Source organism: Triturus cristatus, chromosome 1_2 (genome assembly GCF_964204655.1).
Source record: "Triturus cristatus chromosome 1_2, aTriCri1.1, whole genome shotgun sequence".
NCBI lineage: Eukaryota > Metazoa > Chordata > Amphibia > Caudata > Salamandridae > Triturus > Triturus cristatus.
The window spans coordinates 835,988,567-836,008,254 of record NC_140580.1 but is presented as its reverse complement, the minus strand read 5'-3'; the positions used below and the strand labels follow the sequence as shown (position 1 = coordinate 836,008,254).

At 43.8% G+C, this 19,688-nt stretch overlaps 1 protein-coding gene across 1 annotated transcript in view; it reads right to left on the bottom strand.

Moving 5' to 3' along the window:
- DDOST (dolichyl-diphosphooligosaccharide--protein glycosyltransferase non-catalytic subunit) overlaps window positions 1–19,688 on the bottom strand; it is a 62,766-nt gene that overhangs the window by 18,602 nt on the left and 24,476 nt on the right. Inside the window, exons 3-7 of the mRNA XM_085608955.1 lie at window positions 16,964–17,050; window positions 15,181–15,284; window positions 8,757–8,851; window positions 8,286–8,379; window positions 5,674–5,822 (exon numbers count right to left, since the gene is read on the bottom strand). Of these exons, the coding sequence (XP_085465081.1) occupies window positions 5,674–5,822; window positions 8,286–8,379; window positions 8,757–8,851; window positions 15,181–15,284; window positions 16,964–17,050 (529 nt within the window). The remainder of the gene's footprint in view (window positions 1–5,673; window positions 5,823–8,285; window positions 8,380–8,756; window positions 8,852–15,180; window positions 15,285–16,963; window positions 17,051–19,688) is intronic.

Sequence of the window (19,688 nt, the reverse complement as noted above, 5' to 3'; positions counted from 1 at the left end):
TTTAGAATGTCAGGGGAAACAGTACAAACCTGCCTTACAGAGCACCCAATGGAGATGTTAACCCAAATCAGAAGACCGCCCGAGGGGCGACCTCTTCCTGTTGGTGGTAGGATGGCCGGTATAAAGAAAGTGGTATAACCGACCATATGATGGGGCACTGTACTCCATGTCTCCTGGAAGATACAAATGGAGTAGGGCGTTATTAAGGAGTTCCAATCTGGAAGGTCAAGTTTGCTGGAAAGACCAGCTACATTCCAACTAAGAACCTTAAGAGAGGAAGCATCAGTTGCTACATCTTGCGTTGTGATGGGACCAGGAGAGTTGGAAGAATCCTGTAGAGAGTTATATGGAAAGGACGACAAAGGACAGTTGCTAGCCTGATGAAAAGAGGTAGACTGCAGGCTACACTGCTGGATATTTTGGGGAAATTCCTCAGTTAGAGCGGTAAGCGCAATCGGATCTTTAATTTTTTGGGCTCCTGCAGGAGGATAAATTTTGTCCCCAGAAAAAAAGGATTCATGTCAATAGGAACCATAGCACCCATAAGGGGCACAATACCTATTTTGGACAAAAGGAAGGTGGACATTTCCACAAGGAGGCCAATTTCCCATGAGAGATTCATCCTGAGGCAGGTGAAGAGGGGGGGGGGGGGTGAATGATAGGAATACACAGGGTCAGAATAAAATTGACTTAAGTCTAAACATTCTATCCCGTTGGTATTAGAGCCTGGGTGTCCATTATTACAAATTAGCTTGGTTACATGGGGATCCCTAAAATTTATAATGACGCAATCACCAGACGTTTGCTTTGGTCTATTCCCCACCCAAGAAACCCTCCTAACATGAAGAACATGACCATCCAGGTGCCTAGGGAGTGGCCTATTAACGTTCAGCCAGTATGTCGTCTTGTTTTTTAGCTCGGTAAAAGATTCTGACTTGCCAGCTTTAAGGTGTGGAACACCTGTTAAAACAGCAACAAAGGGCTGGCACTCGGGTGGAAGATTAATGTGAGGTAGTTTTTCCACAGGGTTACTGGCAACGCCATTCAGGTGGTCTTGGGCTGGGTCGTTACTAAGTAGTTTGGAAGAGTTCTGCGCGGGTTTTGCCGCGCAACCTGGTGCTTCAAGAATAGCGGGGCTGTCGCTTAAAGCAATGGATAGTTTCTTCCCCTTGGATAAAGTACCCGATTGAGATGTAGATGCCGGGGACTTAGTACCAGGAAAAATAATTCCATTCTTTACCCCTGGGCATGAGGCCGCATTTAGGTGTGGTGGAGCAATTTTAGAAGCAGGGTCAACGTGTATAATTTGGTGGGGGTCATTGGTTACACGATTTTCTTGGCCCATTTTTGAGTGCAGCTTGATTAGAGATTTAAGGGAGAAGAAGTTGTCCAAGGAGGACTGTTCAAACTTCTCAAGCCTCTCGGACAGTATTCTCACTCTATCCATCAGAGGTAATAGAAGGGAGTTAATAAGTGACTTGATTTGATCAATAAGCAGGTGTTGGAATTCTGGAACCTCTAGCGAATCAGAATGTAAAGGGTGCTGCTCAGCAGAGTTTGTGGGAACTAAATTAGGGGTCTGTACGAGAGTTGGTCTAGACCTCTGGTGGTGAGGTTGAGAAGAAACTGTACGACCTGCTTTCTTTTCGAGAGTGTTACGCAATTTCCCTTTGCTTTTCTTGGGGACTTTTGTGTGGTCCTCAATATTACCGCTGCCCACTCTTTTACTTTTACTTAGAGTGGGGTTCGGTCCTGCTGGGGTAGGTGGTTCGGGGGAAACACAGATTCGGGGGAAGGAGATGTGTTATTAATAGATTCAGAGACAACTAATGAGGTAGGAAAAAGAGGAGAATATGATAGGTTGAGCTGTGAGTGTGAGCCATGGGCTATGGGTCTCGCAAGAGGCACAGCCACAGTGGGTGACATGTGTTGTGTGTGCCCCAATGGCGTTCCATGGGGTAAAATTGTATCTGGGGCAGGAGAAATAGCGGAAGCAATCTTTCCAATTGAAGAGCGTTTATCGTTGTGCGCGTCAAGGGACAGACGGCGTTCAGTGAGGGCAATTTCTTTTTCAAGTACAGAACAAGCGCGAATTATAAAATGGTCTAAAGTGCCACTCACTGATGGCCCGCCTGAAGCGCCTCCCCTACCCGACCGGGTCGACATTGCCATTAGCAGGTGGTATGGGAACAGTATAGAACGTAAGGTGAGGCTAACAGTATGTTATACGCTCGAGAACCCAGTATAAGTACGGTCAACAGCAAAATAGTCACATTACCGTCCTGGAGCAAGGACAGGAGACCTGGAGGATGGGCCCGGCCCGGCCTCCCTCTGCCCCTGACGGCCACAGACGGCCCGCCCTCTGCCCGGGCTCAGCCCGGCGGCGCCCGCGCGCGTCCCGCGACGCGGAGGGAGCCTCTGTTTATGTAGCGCCTCCGGGCGCGCAGCTGTCCGTAAGGAAGTCCGGTTGGAAGCAGAGGATGTCGGGAGCTGTAGTTCCCCCCTACTGCGGCCAACGATGGAAAGTGGCGGCGAGGGGAACACACAGCATCAGCATCCCGTGTAGTGCCTGGTGGTCTGCTGGTAAGTCTGCTGCCTTTTGGCCGGAAGAAGTGCCCCCCGCTCCACCGAGGGAGCCTCTGTTTATGTAGCGCCTCCGGTTCTAGTGTTCAGTGTTCTAGGCTCACCACCCACCAGCCTTTTCCCTCGCTGCTTCACCACTCCAGGCCCGCTCTTGACCCAAAATTCAACTCAACAGTTTTTTGGCGGCGTATAACAGAGTTCAGACCGTGGGGCAATTACGGTGATTGGCCAGTGGATGGCCAGGTCCTTGCAATCCGTTCTCTGAAGGGCCAGAAGGGAGACAAGCGGGGAGACAAGTGGGAGCTGAACAGGGGGCCACGACCAAGCCGAATAGATAGCCCAGCTCTCACTTCTGCTCCCCCCTTTCGCCCTCTTCCCGCCTCACCTCCGTGTGCAGGTGGCGTCGATGATCCAAGTTCCTGCGCCGTGACTCAGGCTTGTGACTCGAGTCCTGCAGTCCTGCTGCTGCTGCCTCTGTAAAGGGAGGGGCAGGGCTGTACGACAAGCGCAGTTCTCGCCCGACCTCTGCGTCTTGTCCCTAGTCCAGAGCGTCCTCTGCAACCCTCCGTACTGCTCAAAACAGCAGGCGGGCGAGGTCTCGCCGATGGACTTGAGCAAGCACCTCTGCTCACTGGTAAACACGTGGGCCCGATTACGGGGGAAGGAGGAAGCGGGACCTCTCTCTCGTCGCCGCAGACTTAAGGGTGCTTACAGCACTGGTTTCCCTTGACCTTTGAACTTGGAGCAGTGGTCGGGCTGGCAGGCAATGAATGAAGCAGTTGAAAGCTGCCACCGGGTGCCAATGAGAGCTGCTGGGTGCCGCCGCCACACTAACGAGGCACTAACGAGATGGTGCAGGCGGGGCTGCGGGCTCAGACTCAAGCTCAGGCTCAGACTCGCCTCTCGCCGCCGCTGCCGCTCACGCTCACTAGCGCCACCGGAACTGTGTGTGGATGTATGCCACAAAACTATTCAAACAAAGTCTAATGCCAGGTAATAGTTATTTTATTGTACTCTTTTAACAGACTTTGTTTCTGGACAATCTTGTACATCTCTATTGGTATTTGTACAGTACAAACCTAGCTGGCGCGTAAAGAAGCACTCATTGCCAGTGTCATAATAATAATGCCCCTTGAGCCAGCAGTTTCCAAATTTAAAGCTGAGATAGCGATTAAGCTAGCTTTGTTTTTGAATGTTCATATTCATTTAAGATTTCCTTTGCTTTAGCCAGTCCTGTAATAATGCTAGCCTTTCAATTGACAACCGTCTTCATCTTGGCCAGTTGATAAATGGACGCCTCAGTTCCAGAGAATCTAAACCGAGCAAGCAACTTTTTAAACTCCTGCCTTTTCCTTGTGGTCCCTACAGTCATGTCTGAAAATAAAATTCATAGTAATCCTTTTAAGATTGACTGAACTGCGTACAGCAATCTGCAAAAATTCTCTACGTTAGTCAAGTGGGTTGCTTCAGCTGAACAAAAGGGATTAGACAGGCTCAACAATTGGTCAGTTGCCCCTGCTAATCAGGGAGAATACATTTCCTTATGAGAGCTGCCATCACTCAGTAACTAACCAGGTAGTTGCTCGCCAGATTCTGAGAAGAGTGGCAATGGTTAGTTTTCAATTTGGGACTAAGCCTTACGCGTTCCTGCAGGGAGTTGATTTTTCTCATTGTAGCAACTGATGATGCAGAACAATCCATTGTACCTGGATGACAATCCCTAAAACAACGTGGCAATAATGCACAAACCCAAGTTTACTTTTTTTTTTTTTTTATCTTGGCTAGTCGATGCTGCAGAACTCTTTTTACATCAATGATGTCAACAGAATTTTCCGCCAGAGTACTGACCAGCGGATTAAAGCAACCATCACTGTTGAGACATATCGCCCCACTTTATTCATGTGGCCTGTTACTTTGTTAGGCTTTGGGCATGAATCAAACTTAAGATACTTGTGAATAACTGGCGACTTGTATTTTATTTATTTACTCTCTCCTTTGAGGTACAATACACTACCCACAGAATAGAGATGAGGAAAGGGGCTTAGGAGGTTCGTAGTCCTGAAGAAATCCCCACACCAGATGAAGTACTGTACTTTAAGGGCAGAAATGTGTCTGCTATTATCAAGACACGTAGGGTCAGGCAACACTTTTATTTTTAATATTGTGCAAGGGATGTGGCAGTGTTACAACGGACTACCACTACACAATTCTAACAGTTTTCGTGACGGTTTTCTTCCTAGATCAGGAAATCATCTGGGCTAGTATCAGCGAAATAAAAACTATACGATCTCTACAATCCTAATAATTACCTCCTTAAGAGCTTGAGAAGAGTCTGCTATAGACAGAATACTAGGTCTTTCGCACGCAGCAGTCCAATTATGAAGCATGTCCCACCTGGTCGATACGTATGTCAGCGCAGTGCTACTGAATGGCTCCCATGCGTGGAGAACCTGGGACGTACCCTCCTCTGCTCTCCTGGATCGGGACCGACAAGAAATAATCTGTAGGATTCCCCTTGCCACTCTTCCAATCTATATATTCGTCCTACCTTTCCTTTGACTCTTTCCTTGATAGGAACAGAATCTTCGTGGTTGATACAGTGATTGCCTTCAGAGCTTAGGAACTGGACCTTTATTGGCTCCTACAACGCCCCCACCCCATTGGTTTAATCATGAAGCATGCCACCGGCTGGGGGCGAGTGCTTGGAGTAATGTTTTACAGACTAGAACAGACATTTTCTAGGGTGCAACCAGGTAATTAGACATACTTGTGTCTAATCAGTAAAATGTCTATGGTAGCTCTTTGGGGTTGTATCGCAGACATTATCATTACTTCCCCTACAAATCACAAGATCAACTGTAATGCATGAAAACAAGCACCTCAGTACAGTGTGAACAGGAGAACAAGACCTGCCTAGAAAACACACACACACACACTCACACACACTCATGATTCTACAGATCCCTAGTCAAGAGAGTGCCTTTTGTCACTAAAGCAAACTACTTTCTCAACTGGGTAGAGAATTCAGATCCCTACGGTTTTGCAGACAGATTCCAGATGATATATTACTAAACCCAGATTGATGCACACCTCGTAGAGCCAGGTGTAGCCTTCTGCACAGCAGAGTTGAAGAAAGCATCGCTGAAGAAGTCCAAGGAGCCACTGAAGACCACTCTGGCATTATTCCTGGCTTGGAGACCAGCTATCAGAAGAGTGTTCTTTCCAACAGCATGAGGGTACTGTGCAGACAAGGAAGGGGTGGAAGAGTAAGAGGTAAAAGAAAAGTTATAATGCAAATCAATTTCTAGTCTAGAGTGCAGTTAAAAACAAAACAACCCTTAGCCATGAAACCCAGGTTACAAGCACTAGTAATGAAGTAGAGTGATGTGCTTATGTAAAGCAGACATGCAACCTATGTAGAGAAGAGACAATCTGCTTGGTTTTACAACTAGGAAGGATTTTTCCTCTCTGTAGGTAGTCCATTAGAATGTGATCTCTTTGTATGGCGACCACTACATCCATATGTGCACTGGCTACGTTGGCTCTGCTCCCTGCCCCATTAAGTCCCAAATCACTATACCCACTTCTATCTTTTCTACACCCTTTCCCTCCAGGTCTCTTCTGGATCCCCCCTCAACCCCCAATTTGACATCCGGTTTCCCTCCATAAATGCCATTTGCCCGGCTTCTCCCTTCCCTGGCTTGATTAGCCTGCCTGCTGCCCCTTTATCTACATCAGTCTCAACACTTCATGCCGCCTACTCCTAAATACCACCATACTGGACCTCACCACACCGGCTCCTAAGTGCAGCAACACGAAGTAGGAATGGAGTAGACAGAGGAAAATGTGGGAGGACTGAGTGGCACAGGTTTTATAAATGCACAGAGATGCAGAGTATAGATTAGCACCAGGTGGGTCAAAAGAACATGAGGGAGAACTTATAGTAACAAGCAAAGGAAGAAAGTGGTTGGTGCACAGGGCAAGCCCTTTTCCTAATCAAACCCCTCTACGACCCCCTCCCAAATAAAACATAGCAGCCCTCCAGGGGGCACTAAAGAGTACCAGAGAAGGATGGCACAGTGAAAACCAGGTACACGTGTGCCGGGTTTTAGAATTCAACGAAGGACAATCAACAACCTGAAAAATCTGTAGTGGCTTTTCCGATGTAAAATGTCTCAGAACCCTCTACATCATCTCTTCAATTTATCCCCTCTGTATCGGTATTCTCCACACTTACCACTCAAGTCTGCTTTTCATCTAGTCACCCTTTCTGGTCCTCTCCCTTCCTCTCAAAAACCTCCTCAGCTTGTATTTCTTCTCTATTGTTCAATCTTCTCCTCTCCCCGATTTGAATCTTTCAGGTCTTCCTCACTCTTTCCATCTCTAAAACAATCTCCCTCCTTCTGCTTTGTCCCAAATATATCTGCCTCCCCTCGTCACTCAGTCTCTTTCCACTCCCCTCACAATGCATCTCTCCCTACCTAAACTTCTTTCCCCAAGCTTTATTTTCCTTTTCCTCTCTCAACCAGTTCTTCTCTCTCTGACCAACCCACAATGCCACACTATTGCCAGCTGATCAAACTGACCTGCCGGGTCACCTAGTGGTTGAAATAGGAATGTGTAGAAGAGGTGGGTTTGAAGAGAGAAAGCGATGGGATCTGAGGGCACCATTACAAGTCATATTTTGTTGTAAGTGTTTAGATTTTTCACTCCATGAAACAGGAGATGTCCAAAACTGGTACTGCAGCAGAGGTATGCCTTAGTAGGCTGTAATTGGGGGACATCTGTGATCAAGGAAAGACCAAGAATTTCCCAATTTCCGAAAATCTCACATTACTTCAAGTTCAGCTTATGTATCAGCTCTCTAAGCTATAACAAAAATACAACCAGATCTCCATCACCTCCCCCCAAACATTGCTTGATCCTCTAGAAATGCCACAGCTCTACACAGTCTTCAGGAAATAAGCACAGTTTTTTTCTTAAATGATATTTAAGAATAAAGTTTCTTAAAATAAACTAATGTAACTGGACCTTATTTTAGAAACTGACTACAACTTAACCAAATAGTTAGAACTTGCCCACATAAGCAAATAGCAGGAGGAACCAGAAGCTGCAAAACTACTTACACAAAGTAACTTAATAAATATACCACCGTCTGGCAAGTAAAAATCAATAAATGCCAAGCCCGCATTTTGTGTTTAGACCACCTTGCAGTTAAGTTTGCCCTGTGTTGATAAACAAGCACATTTTATGCACTGGAAACCAAGCACCATTGCCACAGAAAGAGATACTGATCGCTATAGAAATCCAGAAGCACTACATAGATTTCTGGGGCAGTTACATATCGTGCCCCAGTCTTCTCCTTCACACCCAGGCCCAAATGCTTCTTCACCCCATGCAACAATGAGAGAGACAGCCCTACAAGGGTGACAATTAAGTAATTCCTGCATCAATTATAAACATTTACAACAATGGGGTCTTGGTACATACAGTGCAAGATATTCTATGACCAACCCCTGATCAGGACATCAGTTTAAACTCTTTATTAGACCAGCACAATCCACAACCTCACTCAAGGCACAAACTTGAGAGAGGAGTCTGGTTGGTGAGTTCCCTACACTTAAAGGAAAGAATCGTCTCACTCAGATTCTGCTCATCTAGCCATACATGTGCATGCAAGCATAATCTTTTGGTATACATACCTGTGTGATAGGTTTGTCTGGGAAGAAGGAGTAGGACGTAGAGGAGCCAGTTAAAATGTCAAGCACCAAAGGATTATCTGGGTCAGCCACCATGCTACACAAAAAAAGAATTGAAGGTGATAAATGTATTGAACATCTCTTTAAGTAGCCATGTAACTTTCTAGGTGCCAGTCAACAATGTTCCACTTCACAACAGGCACCCTCACCTCCAATAGCAAACAATCTTGTCTCCCACTGCCTGCTCGACCCTGAGCACACTGCTCTCCTACATAACACAACTACTTGTGCCACAAGTTCACGCAACTGCTTACAAGTCTGTCTTGCAGTACACTGCCCCCTGTGACAGAATTAGACTTTCCCATAATCCTTCACAGCGCATTTCCTTCACCTCCGACAGCACATGCAGCCTACATTCCAATCATCATAAACTAGTACAAGCTAACATTAAAAACCTTGCCAAAGAGGACTTACCCAACTCCCTTGAAGAGTATGGGGTTCAAAGGGGTTTTGCCAACAATAGTGGGAGCCTTCAGCAGGTTCTCTGGATCAGCCACAATGAGCGTATGCTGAAGGGGGAAGAAAGCAGATAAGGTAAAATTCAGAAAAACTAAGGGGAGAATATCAAACTACAACACAACATGACATCCTGAGAGAAAAGACCAAGCAATGGCTCATGTTTTATTTTGAAGAATGTATTTGCGGCATTAGGGAAGTCTTGACACTGCTGGTATATAATTGATTATATGCAACTGCTTCATACAATGCAGCACTGAACATTATAGAGCAAGGTCAAGCATTAATTAAATGACCACCCCCAATCCTCTAAATTAATGAACCTCCAGTATTTGCAAAATATGCTTAATTACTCTAGATATTTTAAGTGGATTTCACAATGGTACATATATCAGCATTGCTCAGACAGCACAAAACCGCTCTTATGCTTACTCTCCAAAATGTCCCTCCCTCAGCTGGCTTGGCCCGACAGCCACTACGTACATAACAACCACAAAAAAAACACAACCGGTTTATTTTTCTTATAACAGCCTGTACTCATAGGGTGACCCGACACCAACTGAAGAGCAAGCAGTAGCAAAAAAGTTAACACAAGAGATGCAGGGGATACGTCTAACATTCTGCTTTTAATGTTTTGGGTAAGCATTTTACTGAGGTGGTTGGTGCTCGTTCTACAACAGCTCTAAAGTGGTCAATTGACATCATAAGCACTGCACACGCAACCACAAACTTAAAATCATTGTCCTTCTCATTTATCCTTTAACCACCCTCCTTCCCTTGTTTCTACTCATGCATCCATTAGGCCTCCTCCAGCACTTTTCTCTCCCCCCCCCCCCTAAAAAATGCTTACGCCTTCTACAACTAACCAGCAGGGTCCAATGTAGATTCCCCCGCCTCTCCCCCCACCCCCATTAACATAATCCAACTCCGTCCCTCAGCATGGCAGAGCCACACAAATAGTCCCCAACAGACATTCAAATAGCTAACAACTCTTTCTAGCCTTGCATACCAGAGTGTAGATATTAACGTCCCAACCACTCTCAACATATCTTTACTTCTTCATTGACGCATCTGTCATCTATACTGGACGCTCATCAAATCGTGCATAGCATTGTGTTTCTAATGACAACAGTCAATCATCTCCAATTGACCCATCAGGTTGCTTCAGCATTCAGTTTGGCACTCTGTCCATCCAAAACTCATACCCTCCCCTTCACGTTCTGGATCATTGGGTTTGCTCTAATCTCTCAGGACACAGAGATAATGAATACCAGTCTAGATGGCTGGTCACCCAAAACCTTTTTTTGCATGTAGATGTATATTAAGCCAAGTCCTCCCTAACACATCTGCTAATAGAAGGCCCAAGCCTTAAAAACTTCACACAGCCTTCCTACCACACACAATGCCTTTTTACTTTTGCCGTCTAGCCTTCACAGCTTGTTGGTGATGCTTACTGAACTGCAATTAAATTCTAGCTCCAAATTAGATTGCATTGGGCTGATACTAGGGAAAAGAAACAGATTCTGCGCTCAGCTCCAAATGCCATGATCAACTCTTGACAAATTGGAATATAGGCTCTTTCAAACATAGGACATAAATTGCTCAACTGGTCGCAACATATGGACAAGGCATGACGAATCTGAAGAATGCTTTCAGGCTGCCCCTTACATCTCAAGCAAGAGGGAGCTAACCTCTTGCGTAAGAACTTTATGGAATATAATACAATGAACCAATAACATGGTTTCCTCAATCTCATCCTTCAGGCTTCCATGCTGCCTCTTATGTTCCCACTCAGCACTGAAATGACCAAAACATAGAAAGATTACTACACTAGCAATCAAGATGACGGAATCCCAATTCTACAATTATTTTGATAGAACCCCAACTGGTTATGTCAATTAAAATAAACTTAAATGTTACTGATAATCATACTGAAATGTTTTTCCTACAGCATTATTGGGATACGTTGCAGGGATTCCTATTTGCATAAGACAATTAACAGGCATGCTCATTCCTTCTTGCTTAATGCAGAATAGTCAATGCCTTGCTCTGAAGACGGATGGTGAAGACCTGTTTAAATAATGCAGCATACTGCAAAGATCTGATAGATACATTTTCATCCATGCTACCAATCCAAAGTAGTCCAAAGAATATATGGAGCCCTCGAAGGTCCTATCTTGTTAGAAGTACTGATGTTACTCCAATTGCCACAGATGCCTACAGAAATGTACAGCTACACCACTGGACAATGTCTCGGTCAGAATTTAACGTAAAGACTATAATAACCTCTCCACAGGTTGATTTTTCCCGAAAGATCACGATCACCTGAAAAGGATTGTATACTTCGATGAATAGGTGCATTATATTTTACTTGTAAGTCAGATGCACCCTTCCTTCCTGGGAGCGGCGTCCCCAAATGCACTCCTCTTTGTGGGTTAAAAATAATAAGGTTAATTTTAAACACTCTTTGTTCAATTCCTTATACCCAAAAAAATAATCACTTCAATCGTAGTACTGCTGATTCAATTTTTCATCATGAGGCAGTGGTCTTCATTCAAAAGGTATACAATATTTGGCCATCCCACTGAATAGTCACGGTATGCTCATACACTTCCTTTAACCCAATGCATTTTGGGGGTATGCCCTTCTTCGGGGGCACATTTATCCTGGGTAATGGTGAAACTAAGAAAAAATGGACACTCTGAAATGGAGCGCATAACAAATACTACTAAATCCAGAACCCTTAACATTTATATTGTTTAAATGGTCATGGTGCTCATTATGAAGTGAAATTCCAACGTCTATGGGAACCGCTGTAAAGTCATAAGTGTACAGGGAAGGTCTAGCTGTGGGACTTTTAGGTAGCGTGTCTAATATTCAAAGCAACTACATGCTTCAGGAACCATAGGCCGATTCAAACAGGTGTATAAAAGGAGGCAAACTCCAAGATGGCTTGGATGAGCAATCTTCAGGAAAACGGTGGTGATTCATCAAAATTTTAAGGAAAAAACCCCAAAACAACATTTTTTTAAAAAACACGGTACATGCCAGTGGTTAGGCACAAAGTTGAAATGATCTTGGAGGGAAATATAGCATTAAAGCAGTGAACGAGGTTTCCTCCAATCGTCCAAACTACTAAGTGTGGGTTTAGAAGGAGCCCCCGGAGGGGATCTAACTTTAAGAAATACTCAAACATGCTTCAGATCGAAAATGAATTCAGAGGTATTTTCAATGTGCCACCATTGTTCGCATATCAAAGATCGATGAACCTTAGGTTCTAGAAAAAAAAAAAGATGAACAAAAAAAGGTAATACAGAACATAAGGGCAAAATTGTGAAAGTTGCAATATCATAAAAGGCAGCACCATCACCCGCCTGTCTCAAGGGACCAAGATTACATTGTATACCACGGTTACGTGTGACTAAAAATGACGTTTACTTACTGAAATGCCCCTGCGGTCTAGTCTATATAGACAAGACTGAACAAAAAAGAAAAACCATATTAAGTGAACACAAAAGCAGCATTCATGCAAGAAATTAGAAATTTACAGGGGCCTTACTTTTCAACACCTATGTGCAAAACGTCAGTCAATTGAGATTTACAGTTCTGGAAATTTTTCAAAATTAAGTTAGGCATCGACAACAAAAAGAAGCTGCTCCGGAGGGAAATATACCGAATCAAAAACCTAGACACTTTAATACACAAAGGATTGAACGACCGTAGTTGTACTCTTTAAGGGACTATGATGACCATGTTATTTAGACCCATCCTTTTTTAGGATTATGATAATCTCATACCCATGACCTATTGTGCATTCCAACGTGTCTTGTCCATTTACTCCATGTATTTGTAACTCTTCTTGTTTCATTTGTTTGGCTGTTTTAAGAACCATGACCATTTTGGACAGGAGCTACTACATAGTTTAGCACGTTTTCATGTTAAGTTACTCTATGACTGATGTCTATGGCTTAATGGACTATTCTCATCTTCGCTTATTTGATCAATATGCAACGTCTTTATTTTTTTCCACCGGCCAAGCCCCTCGGGGGACATTCACGAGATTAACACAACATATCGTATTCAGTCACCTCTGGGATTGGTCACATTCGGAGCTGTTCATACCACGGTTGTCCATTTCACATTTGATTAATCATCCACCCCCTTGAATCACGGCTACTTTGGGAGCGGCTCCTCCCGCTTGAACATGGCGCTGATATATATTTTAGTACGTTTTCTCTATAACACCAAAACCGTGACATTAGTGAATACCATTTTGGACGTGTATCCAGTATATTTACTCTTTCGTTAACCTCACATTTCGTAACGCAAACCTCGCACTTTGTAACTTAAACATGTCCCTTGAGATTTAGTCCACTTTCTTTCAACACACTCATCACGATATTTAACCCCTTCAGTGCCCATGACGAGATGGTCTCGTCATGGAGCGCGGTTGCGCTGTGCTCATGACGAGACTATCTCGTCATGAACCCCGCCCGCTAATGCAACGCCCGGCACAGGGCGGGGAAAGGGCGTGGCACTGAAGAGGTTAAAAGCACAATGATGGGAATCCAGATTAACGCCATCGGAGACTCTATAAGAGAGACTTTGCGCTTTAAAGAGGTAAGGACACGCACAAACTTTCCTTGAACCCTCTGGGCGCTTGGATTGTTGCAAGCATATCTGGTATCACGGGGGACAATGCATTTGTTTTAAACTATCAGAGTGTAATGGCACATTTTTTCAGTCACGTTGTGAGTTTTTACTCAAAGTTAGGTCTCCTCCGGCGGCTCTTTGTAACCCCGCACTTAGTAGTTTGCACAGTTACAGAAAACAGGGTTCACTGCTTCAATTCAAGGTTTCCATAAGAGGTATTTTCAACTTCGTACCCAACCACAGTCACGTACTTATTTTTTAATAGAGTGAGCACATGTTTTTGCATGAATCACCACCGTTTTGACAAAGATTACTCATTCAAACCATCTTGGAGTTTGCATCCCTTTATACACCTGGTCCGATCAGCATTTATGATTCCTGAAGCACACAGTTGCTTGGACTATATAGACATGCTACCTAAAAGCACCAAAGCTGGACCTTCATTGTACCAATAGGACTTTACAATGGTTCACAGATGTTGGAATTTCACATCCCAATGAGCACTTTGACCATTTAACAATATAAATGTTATGGGTTCTGGATTTAGTGGTATTTGTTATGCACTCCATTTCAGACTATCAGTTGATTTTTCATTGGTTTACCTTTTCCCCCGCATAAATGGATCCTCTGAAGAAGGGCAAAGCCCAAAATGCATTGGGATAAAAGAAGGGTTTGAGCATACCAGGACTATTCAATGGGATACCAAAATATTGTATACCTTCGAATGAAGATCAATGCATCATGTTAAAAAAGTAGAAATATTGAATAAAGAACACTACGGTTGAAGAGTGCTTATTTTGTATAAAGAATTGAACAAAGAGTGGATAAAATTAACATTCTTTTTGAACCAGAAGGAGGAGTGCATGTGGGGGATGATGCTACCAGGAAAGGAGGGCACATCAGACTTATTTCGGACCTACGCCCATGATCAGAGGGCCATACCCTTGTGCACCCAATTCAATTTGATCAATTGTCAGTCTCTCAGTATTATATTTTTCTTGTCCAATCATACAATTATTATGATTACTGAAATATGATGTTGCAACCACATATTAGATCTCTTATGTTGTCGTCCTGCAGACAATTTGCATTGTTTATTTCTTATTTATATGACTACAATTGCATAAATGGAGTTCTTAAATAAATTAAAATATAAAAATTATGTTGAACTGTTCCTTAATTGCTGCTCAGATTCCTGGAGACCACTGTAAGCCCAAAAGCTTTATAAATAATGCACCTGCCCTCCTTTCCAGATCAAACACAGTTCTGTGTCCCATCCTCCCTCGCACTACTTACCCAAAAATATTTGTTCAAGCTTTCTGCTTCTATAATAGCTTGAATAAATTGTATGCCCCATCCCCCAAAGCTTAATGATCATGCAGGGGGCCACCTTGTTCACACCTGGTTATCATGCTGTATACCGTGCCCCTAAAGCTTGACCAGGCTATGTCTTAAAGATAGATCACACTGCCCCTTTCAAAGCTCAGTCATGCTGTGTGACACACCTTCAGAAGCTCTATTTAGTGTGGCCCATCTTCCAAATGTTGATCACTTGCAGTTTTGCTCCGAGTCTTAACAGTGATCTGCCCTTAACAGATCGTTCAAACGCAGCCCCCACTGCCTATGACAGGGTTATGATCTACATACACTGTAAACTAATGGTACAATTGCCTGCTGCATCCCTGTCCAACAAGGGTTGATGACAGAACTAGTAGTGAAAGGATCTTACCAGGCCTGGATCAGAAATGTCATAGTTATGATGGTCGATAACTGCGGTCTTCTCCTCGTCGAACTCTATGCCACATTCACTGCCCAGTTCTCGCAGGGGGTCACCTTGGGGTGAGGGGGATAATATTAAAAGAGGAATGCGTTTACGATTTGTTGTTCAACATGTATGATGAATTGGACTCAAGTCATAAGGGTTAGGAGAATTTAAATATCACACTCGTGACAAAGGAATACACCTTTAGTACTCCAATGCACTTCTTAGGAAAGTCACAGATTGAGCATTAAGCCACTAAATAACTTTCACATTTCTCTACTAACTCCTCAGAACGAGGTAATACTGAGCCTTAAGCAAGAGAAGCTCTAGCCTGTGCACTCTTAGACAAACGTGCTTACATGTCCAGAAAGACCCATGCAGGACCTGAACTACCACTGTTTAACAGCATAGGAAAAAACCCAGCAACTAGTTCAAGTTAGGAAAAGAGAAAAGGTAGTCACAGTTTACAACTCAACCAATCGCTCTAATTTTTCAATCTGAAACCTCACAATGGAGGGCATTTTCAGTCTCATGATTAAAAGAACAGCTCTTAAGTCCAATCCTTTGAATCACACATCACACACTCTTCGTCAAAGCTTCAACTGAGCCTTGGTTCTCTTACTGGGAAACTAGGAGAACATATAAGCACGGTTTGCCAGAAGGCTGAACGACGAATTATCAACTTTCTAGACAAATAAAAGCAAAAACTTCTCCAGCATATCACAAAAATCGTATATAAATACAAAGAAACAGCTGAATTATTCATGATTATGTTCCAAAATCCAACTGCAATGTTTCAAAATGAAATATTGCACTTGTTAGATCAGAATTATTGGTGAACAAACAGCATTCAGAAGGAATGACTTGCAAGGCTACTCTCAAACGCCTATCTGCTAATGTTCGGCTACAAACACAAGTGGAAAACAAACAAATGGAAAAATAAAAAAAAAAGACCCAGCCTTTGGTATCCACATATTGATTATACCAATGGATTATTTGTTGCCTATATTTATTTCAAATTTGCCCCAGGTTTTTACCATAGCGCGTGCGATTTTCTCCATTAGCAGACACTGCTTTACCTCCTTTCCAATTCTGTGATGACTATATTCCAAGTCCACCTCTGTAAGTTTACATTTTCAAGTTGAATGTATGAAACATTCAGGTGAGAGTAAGTATGTGCAACCCGGGAGTTCCTGCACTGCATTTGCCTAATCTCCTAGATTCTGACTTTTGCCGAACCAGGTACAAAGCAGGTGAGGACCGATTTAGAGAACTGCACCAAATGATAATCAATTTGGTTGGCTTTAACACTACATTTGAGTACAAGGGGTCGGAAAGTTCATGCCTGGCCAATCCTCTCTACAGTTAATTGCCTTTCACCCACCCATAGCGGTTATAGGCTCAGCGAAATCAACGCTAAAAAGCCTATGCCAGCAAAAGGTAAGAAAAATAAAGAAAAATACACTACTGTGGCCCTTTAAAAAAAATAGAATGCTACAGATTCCTTGGTTTTACAATTACAATTTGACAACAGTGAAAAAGGTTTCAGCAAACGGGACTTCGTGAGGAAAATAATCAAATCACCTAATCATGTTCTCATTGGCCGAACACAGAGCATTAACAAACTCTCATATGTCTGCACAGACACAAAGATAATGTGCAATTTCTAATGCTAAGGCATGCAAGATTCATCCAAACATTGCAACACATACAGTGGGACTTCAAACGCCACCTTGATTGTATTACTCACCAATATCTGAACTGGCAGCCACCAAAACGCTTCCTCCTCCATCTATGAAGGCACTAATGGTCTCCGTATTGATGTTACCGCCGAAATCTGAAGGGGACATTGGACAACTTATGTAAGGCAACTCCCATAAATCAGACAAGAATAACAAAGAAGTAACACTCATAGGGGTTTTAAAAATAGTGGGAGACTGTTATAGCCTCCACTTTTTGTAACTGATACATTTCATAATCAATATTCCGATAACAGTCCAAATAGAGGGTTAGCTCCATAACCCATACCGTGGTTCCAGTTATGAAAACTGTCTTCATTAACACAGTAGTAAATGGATGGACTGTAACTAATCAACTTTCATCAGTGATACTAGGAACAGGATGTGTGTGGGGAGGGATCTACCCTAACCTATTTTGTTGTACTGCAATTCCATTTAAATAGTACTTACTACCCCTGATGATGTGTTGACTGAATTTTGCAAGTAGCATGCTACTCCGGAATCGAACGTTAGTGGTTAATTCAGTGCTTCCTGATTGGTTTTTTAGGATCAGTTGCGTGCTCGCAAGGAAACCCTTCCATGTATTTATTTACTTCAGTTTCTTCGCTGTAGATTAAATTAATTGGAGTTCTATGTAATCATCAGTGGAGGGTATGGGAGTTCATGCAAACGGTTGGTGGAATGACTGGGTAGTCGAGGGGAGATCGGGTATTATAAGATTGCAGGGATTCAAAGGAGGTCGTGGTCTATGAGCCGAGTTGTGGTTAATTTGCAGACATGCAATAAGAGAGACTGAGAAGACAGACATGTGGCTTAGAGTAGTCTACAATCAGAGAGAGTAATGCACGCAGAGAACGGAGAGTAAAGAAAGCAAAATTCGACAGAAAGAAAGGATAGTGAATGGTAGCTAGCTTTAAGTCAATATTAATTTTTCATGCATGGTTTTAGAAATATAGAAGAGGCGACATCCCCTTCACTTCCTATACACCACACTCAATAGTAGGTAGGAGCTAGCTGTAAGGTCGGTTGGTAAATGGGGGAAAATTCGAAATGAAGATCATAAGATTATTTCAGTAAACACACTGACAATCCCCACCCCCCTTTTTAGGTCGAGCCTAGCACAGCGCGCAAGCGCTGCTCTGCGAGGCTGCTTGTAGCTACTCTGTGTGGGTACGACACCTCCCGCGCATTGGGTTGGCTTTCACATGTCTTTCAAAACAAAGCCTGCACATGGCTGAAGGTGGGTGCATGTCCCACCTCTTCTGAAAGGTTACCTCCCACGGCGTTTTGCCTGCGGGAGCGAGCAGCGGCGCGCAGGGTAACAGCTGCAGTGCCTCCTTGTCTCCCCTGCACCCCTCCTCCTTGTCGCTCTGTGCCGGCCCCCACCACTCCTCTTGAGCTGCTTGTTTTGTTAGCTAGTTTCCCCCTGTGAGCACTGACTTTGTGTAATTACAACTGTTGTAGCAGCTGCTTGTTTGGTTGAGGATGGGGTAAAGTTTTTCTTTTTTTTTTTTTTTAAACCTTTATTCGTGCATATTGAAAGAACAAATACGGGCCTACAACCTTCAGGCCGGCCACGATACGGTTAAGCACTGATACAAACATTACGGCCCCTGTGCTTCAACGGTCAAGATTAGCAACGATATATGAAGTATACCCTGGAGCGATCCTTGACCCCAGGGAAAGGAGAAGCGAAGGTTAATTTTAGGGTTTTCGAAATAATTTTATCAGGGAAAAAGTCAGTGAAGAATAAGAACCAAGAAGATTCGAGTCCGCACGATATCTTCACCACACGGGTGAGCAGCAGCATCATTAAAACAGCAATGGAAGTAAAATCTCAGGCAGTGAGGCAATGCAGTTATATAACAGGATAGTCACATGAGCAATTACGCACCCCTCCAGTGCCACCCCCACTCGGTCAACCCCACACCCGGACCCAGAATCGAAACAAGTATAGCGCAGAAACATAAAAAGAAAAAAGGCCCATAGAACTAATTAGAAACAGTAGATTACCCCCCCACCCTACACCAATGCGGAGGCTACGGCCTGCCCCCCCCCCCAGCATAGTGCCTGTCGCCCAATAAACCCGAAATATAGACAAGAAAGAGAGTAAGAATAGAGTAAAGAAAAATAAGAAAACAATACACCTATGATAAAGGGGGTGAGAAAAGAATAGGACTATTCTAATCTACACTCCCAAAAAGAAGAAAGTGGGGAGGAGCCTACGTATCATCAGAGCGCCCTTAACCATCGGCCATCTATGGCTTCCACACACTGAGAACCCACTACACCAAAAGCGGTCGTGTGAAAATGAATTGTCACAACAATTTAAATGAAGGAAGACAGATCGCGACGAGTGCGCACAAAGTATACATGCAGTTCCAGTCCCAGTCCAGCCCATCCGTGAAACCATGGCGGTATAAATCAGTCTAGCCCTGGCCCGATCGCGGGCTTGAGATTAAGCCAGCCCCTACATGAAGGCCCCGCATCCCGTGCAGACAAAGACAATATGGCCGCTTGGGAGAAGATGGTGAAGTAGAATCACAAAATGGCCGCCGACCATCTGTAGAGGTCCCTTTGTGCACCACATAAAGTCCAGACATGGCATGTAGAGTACAGGAGTTCCACAGAAAAGAAGCAGTAGGCCACCGTGAACGATTCCTCGAGGATGTTAAGTGTTGCTCAGCTGGATACTCTTGCAAACGCGGTGAGGCAGGCAACAATGAAGCAGGCAGT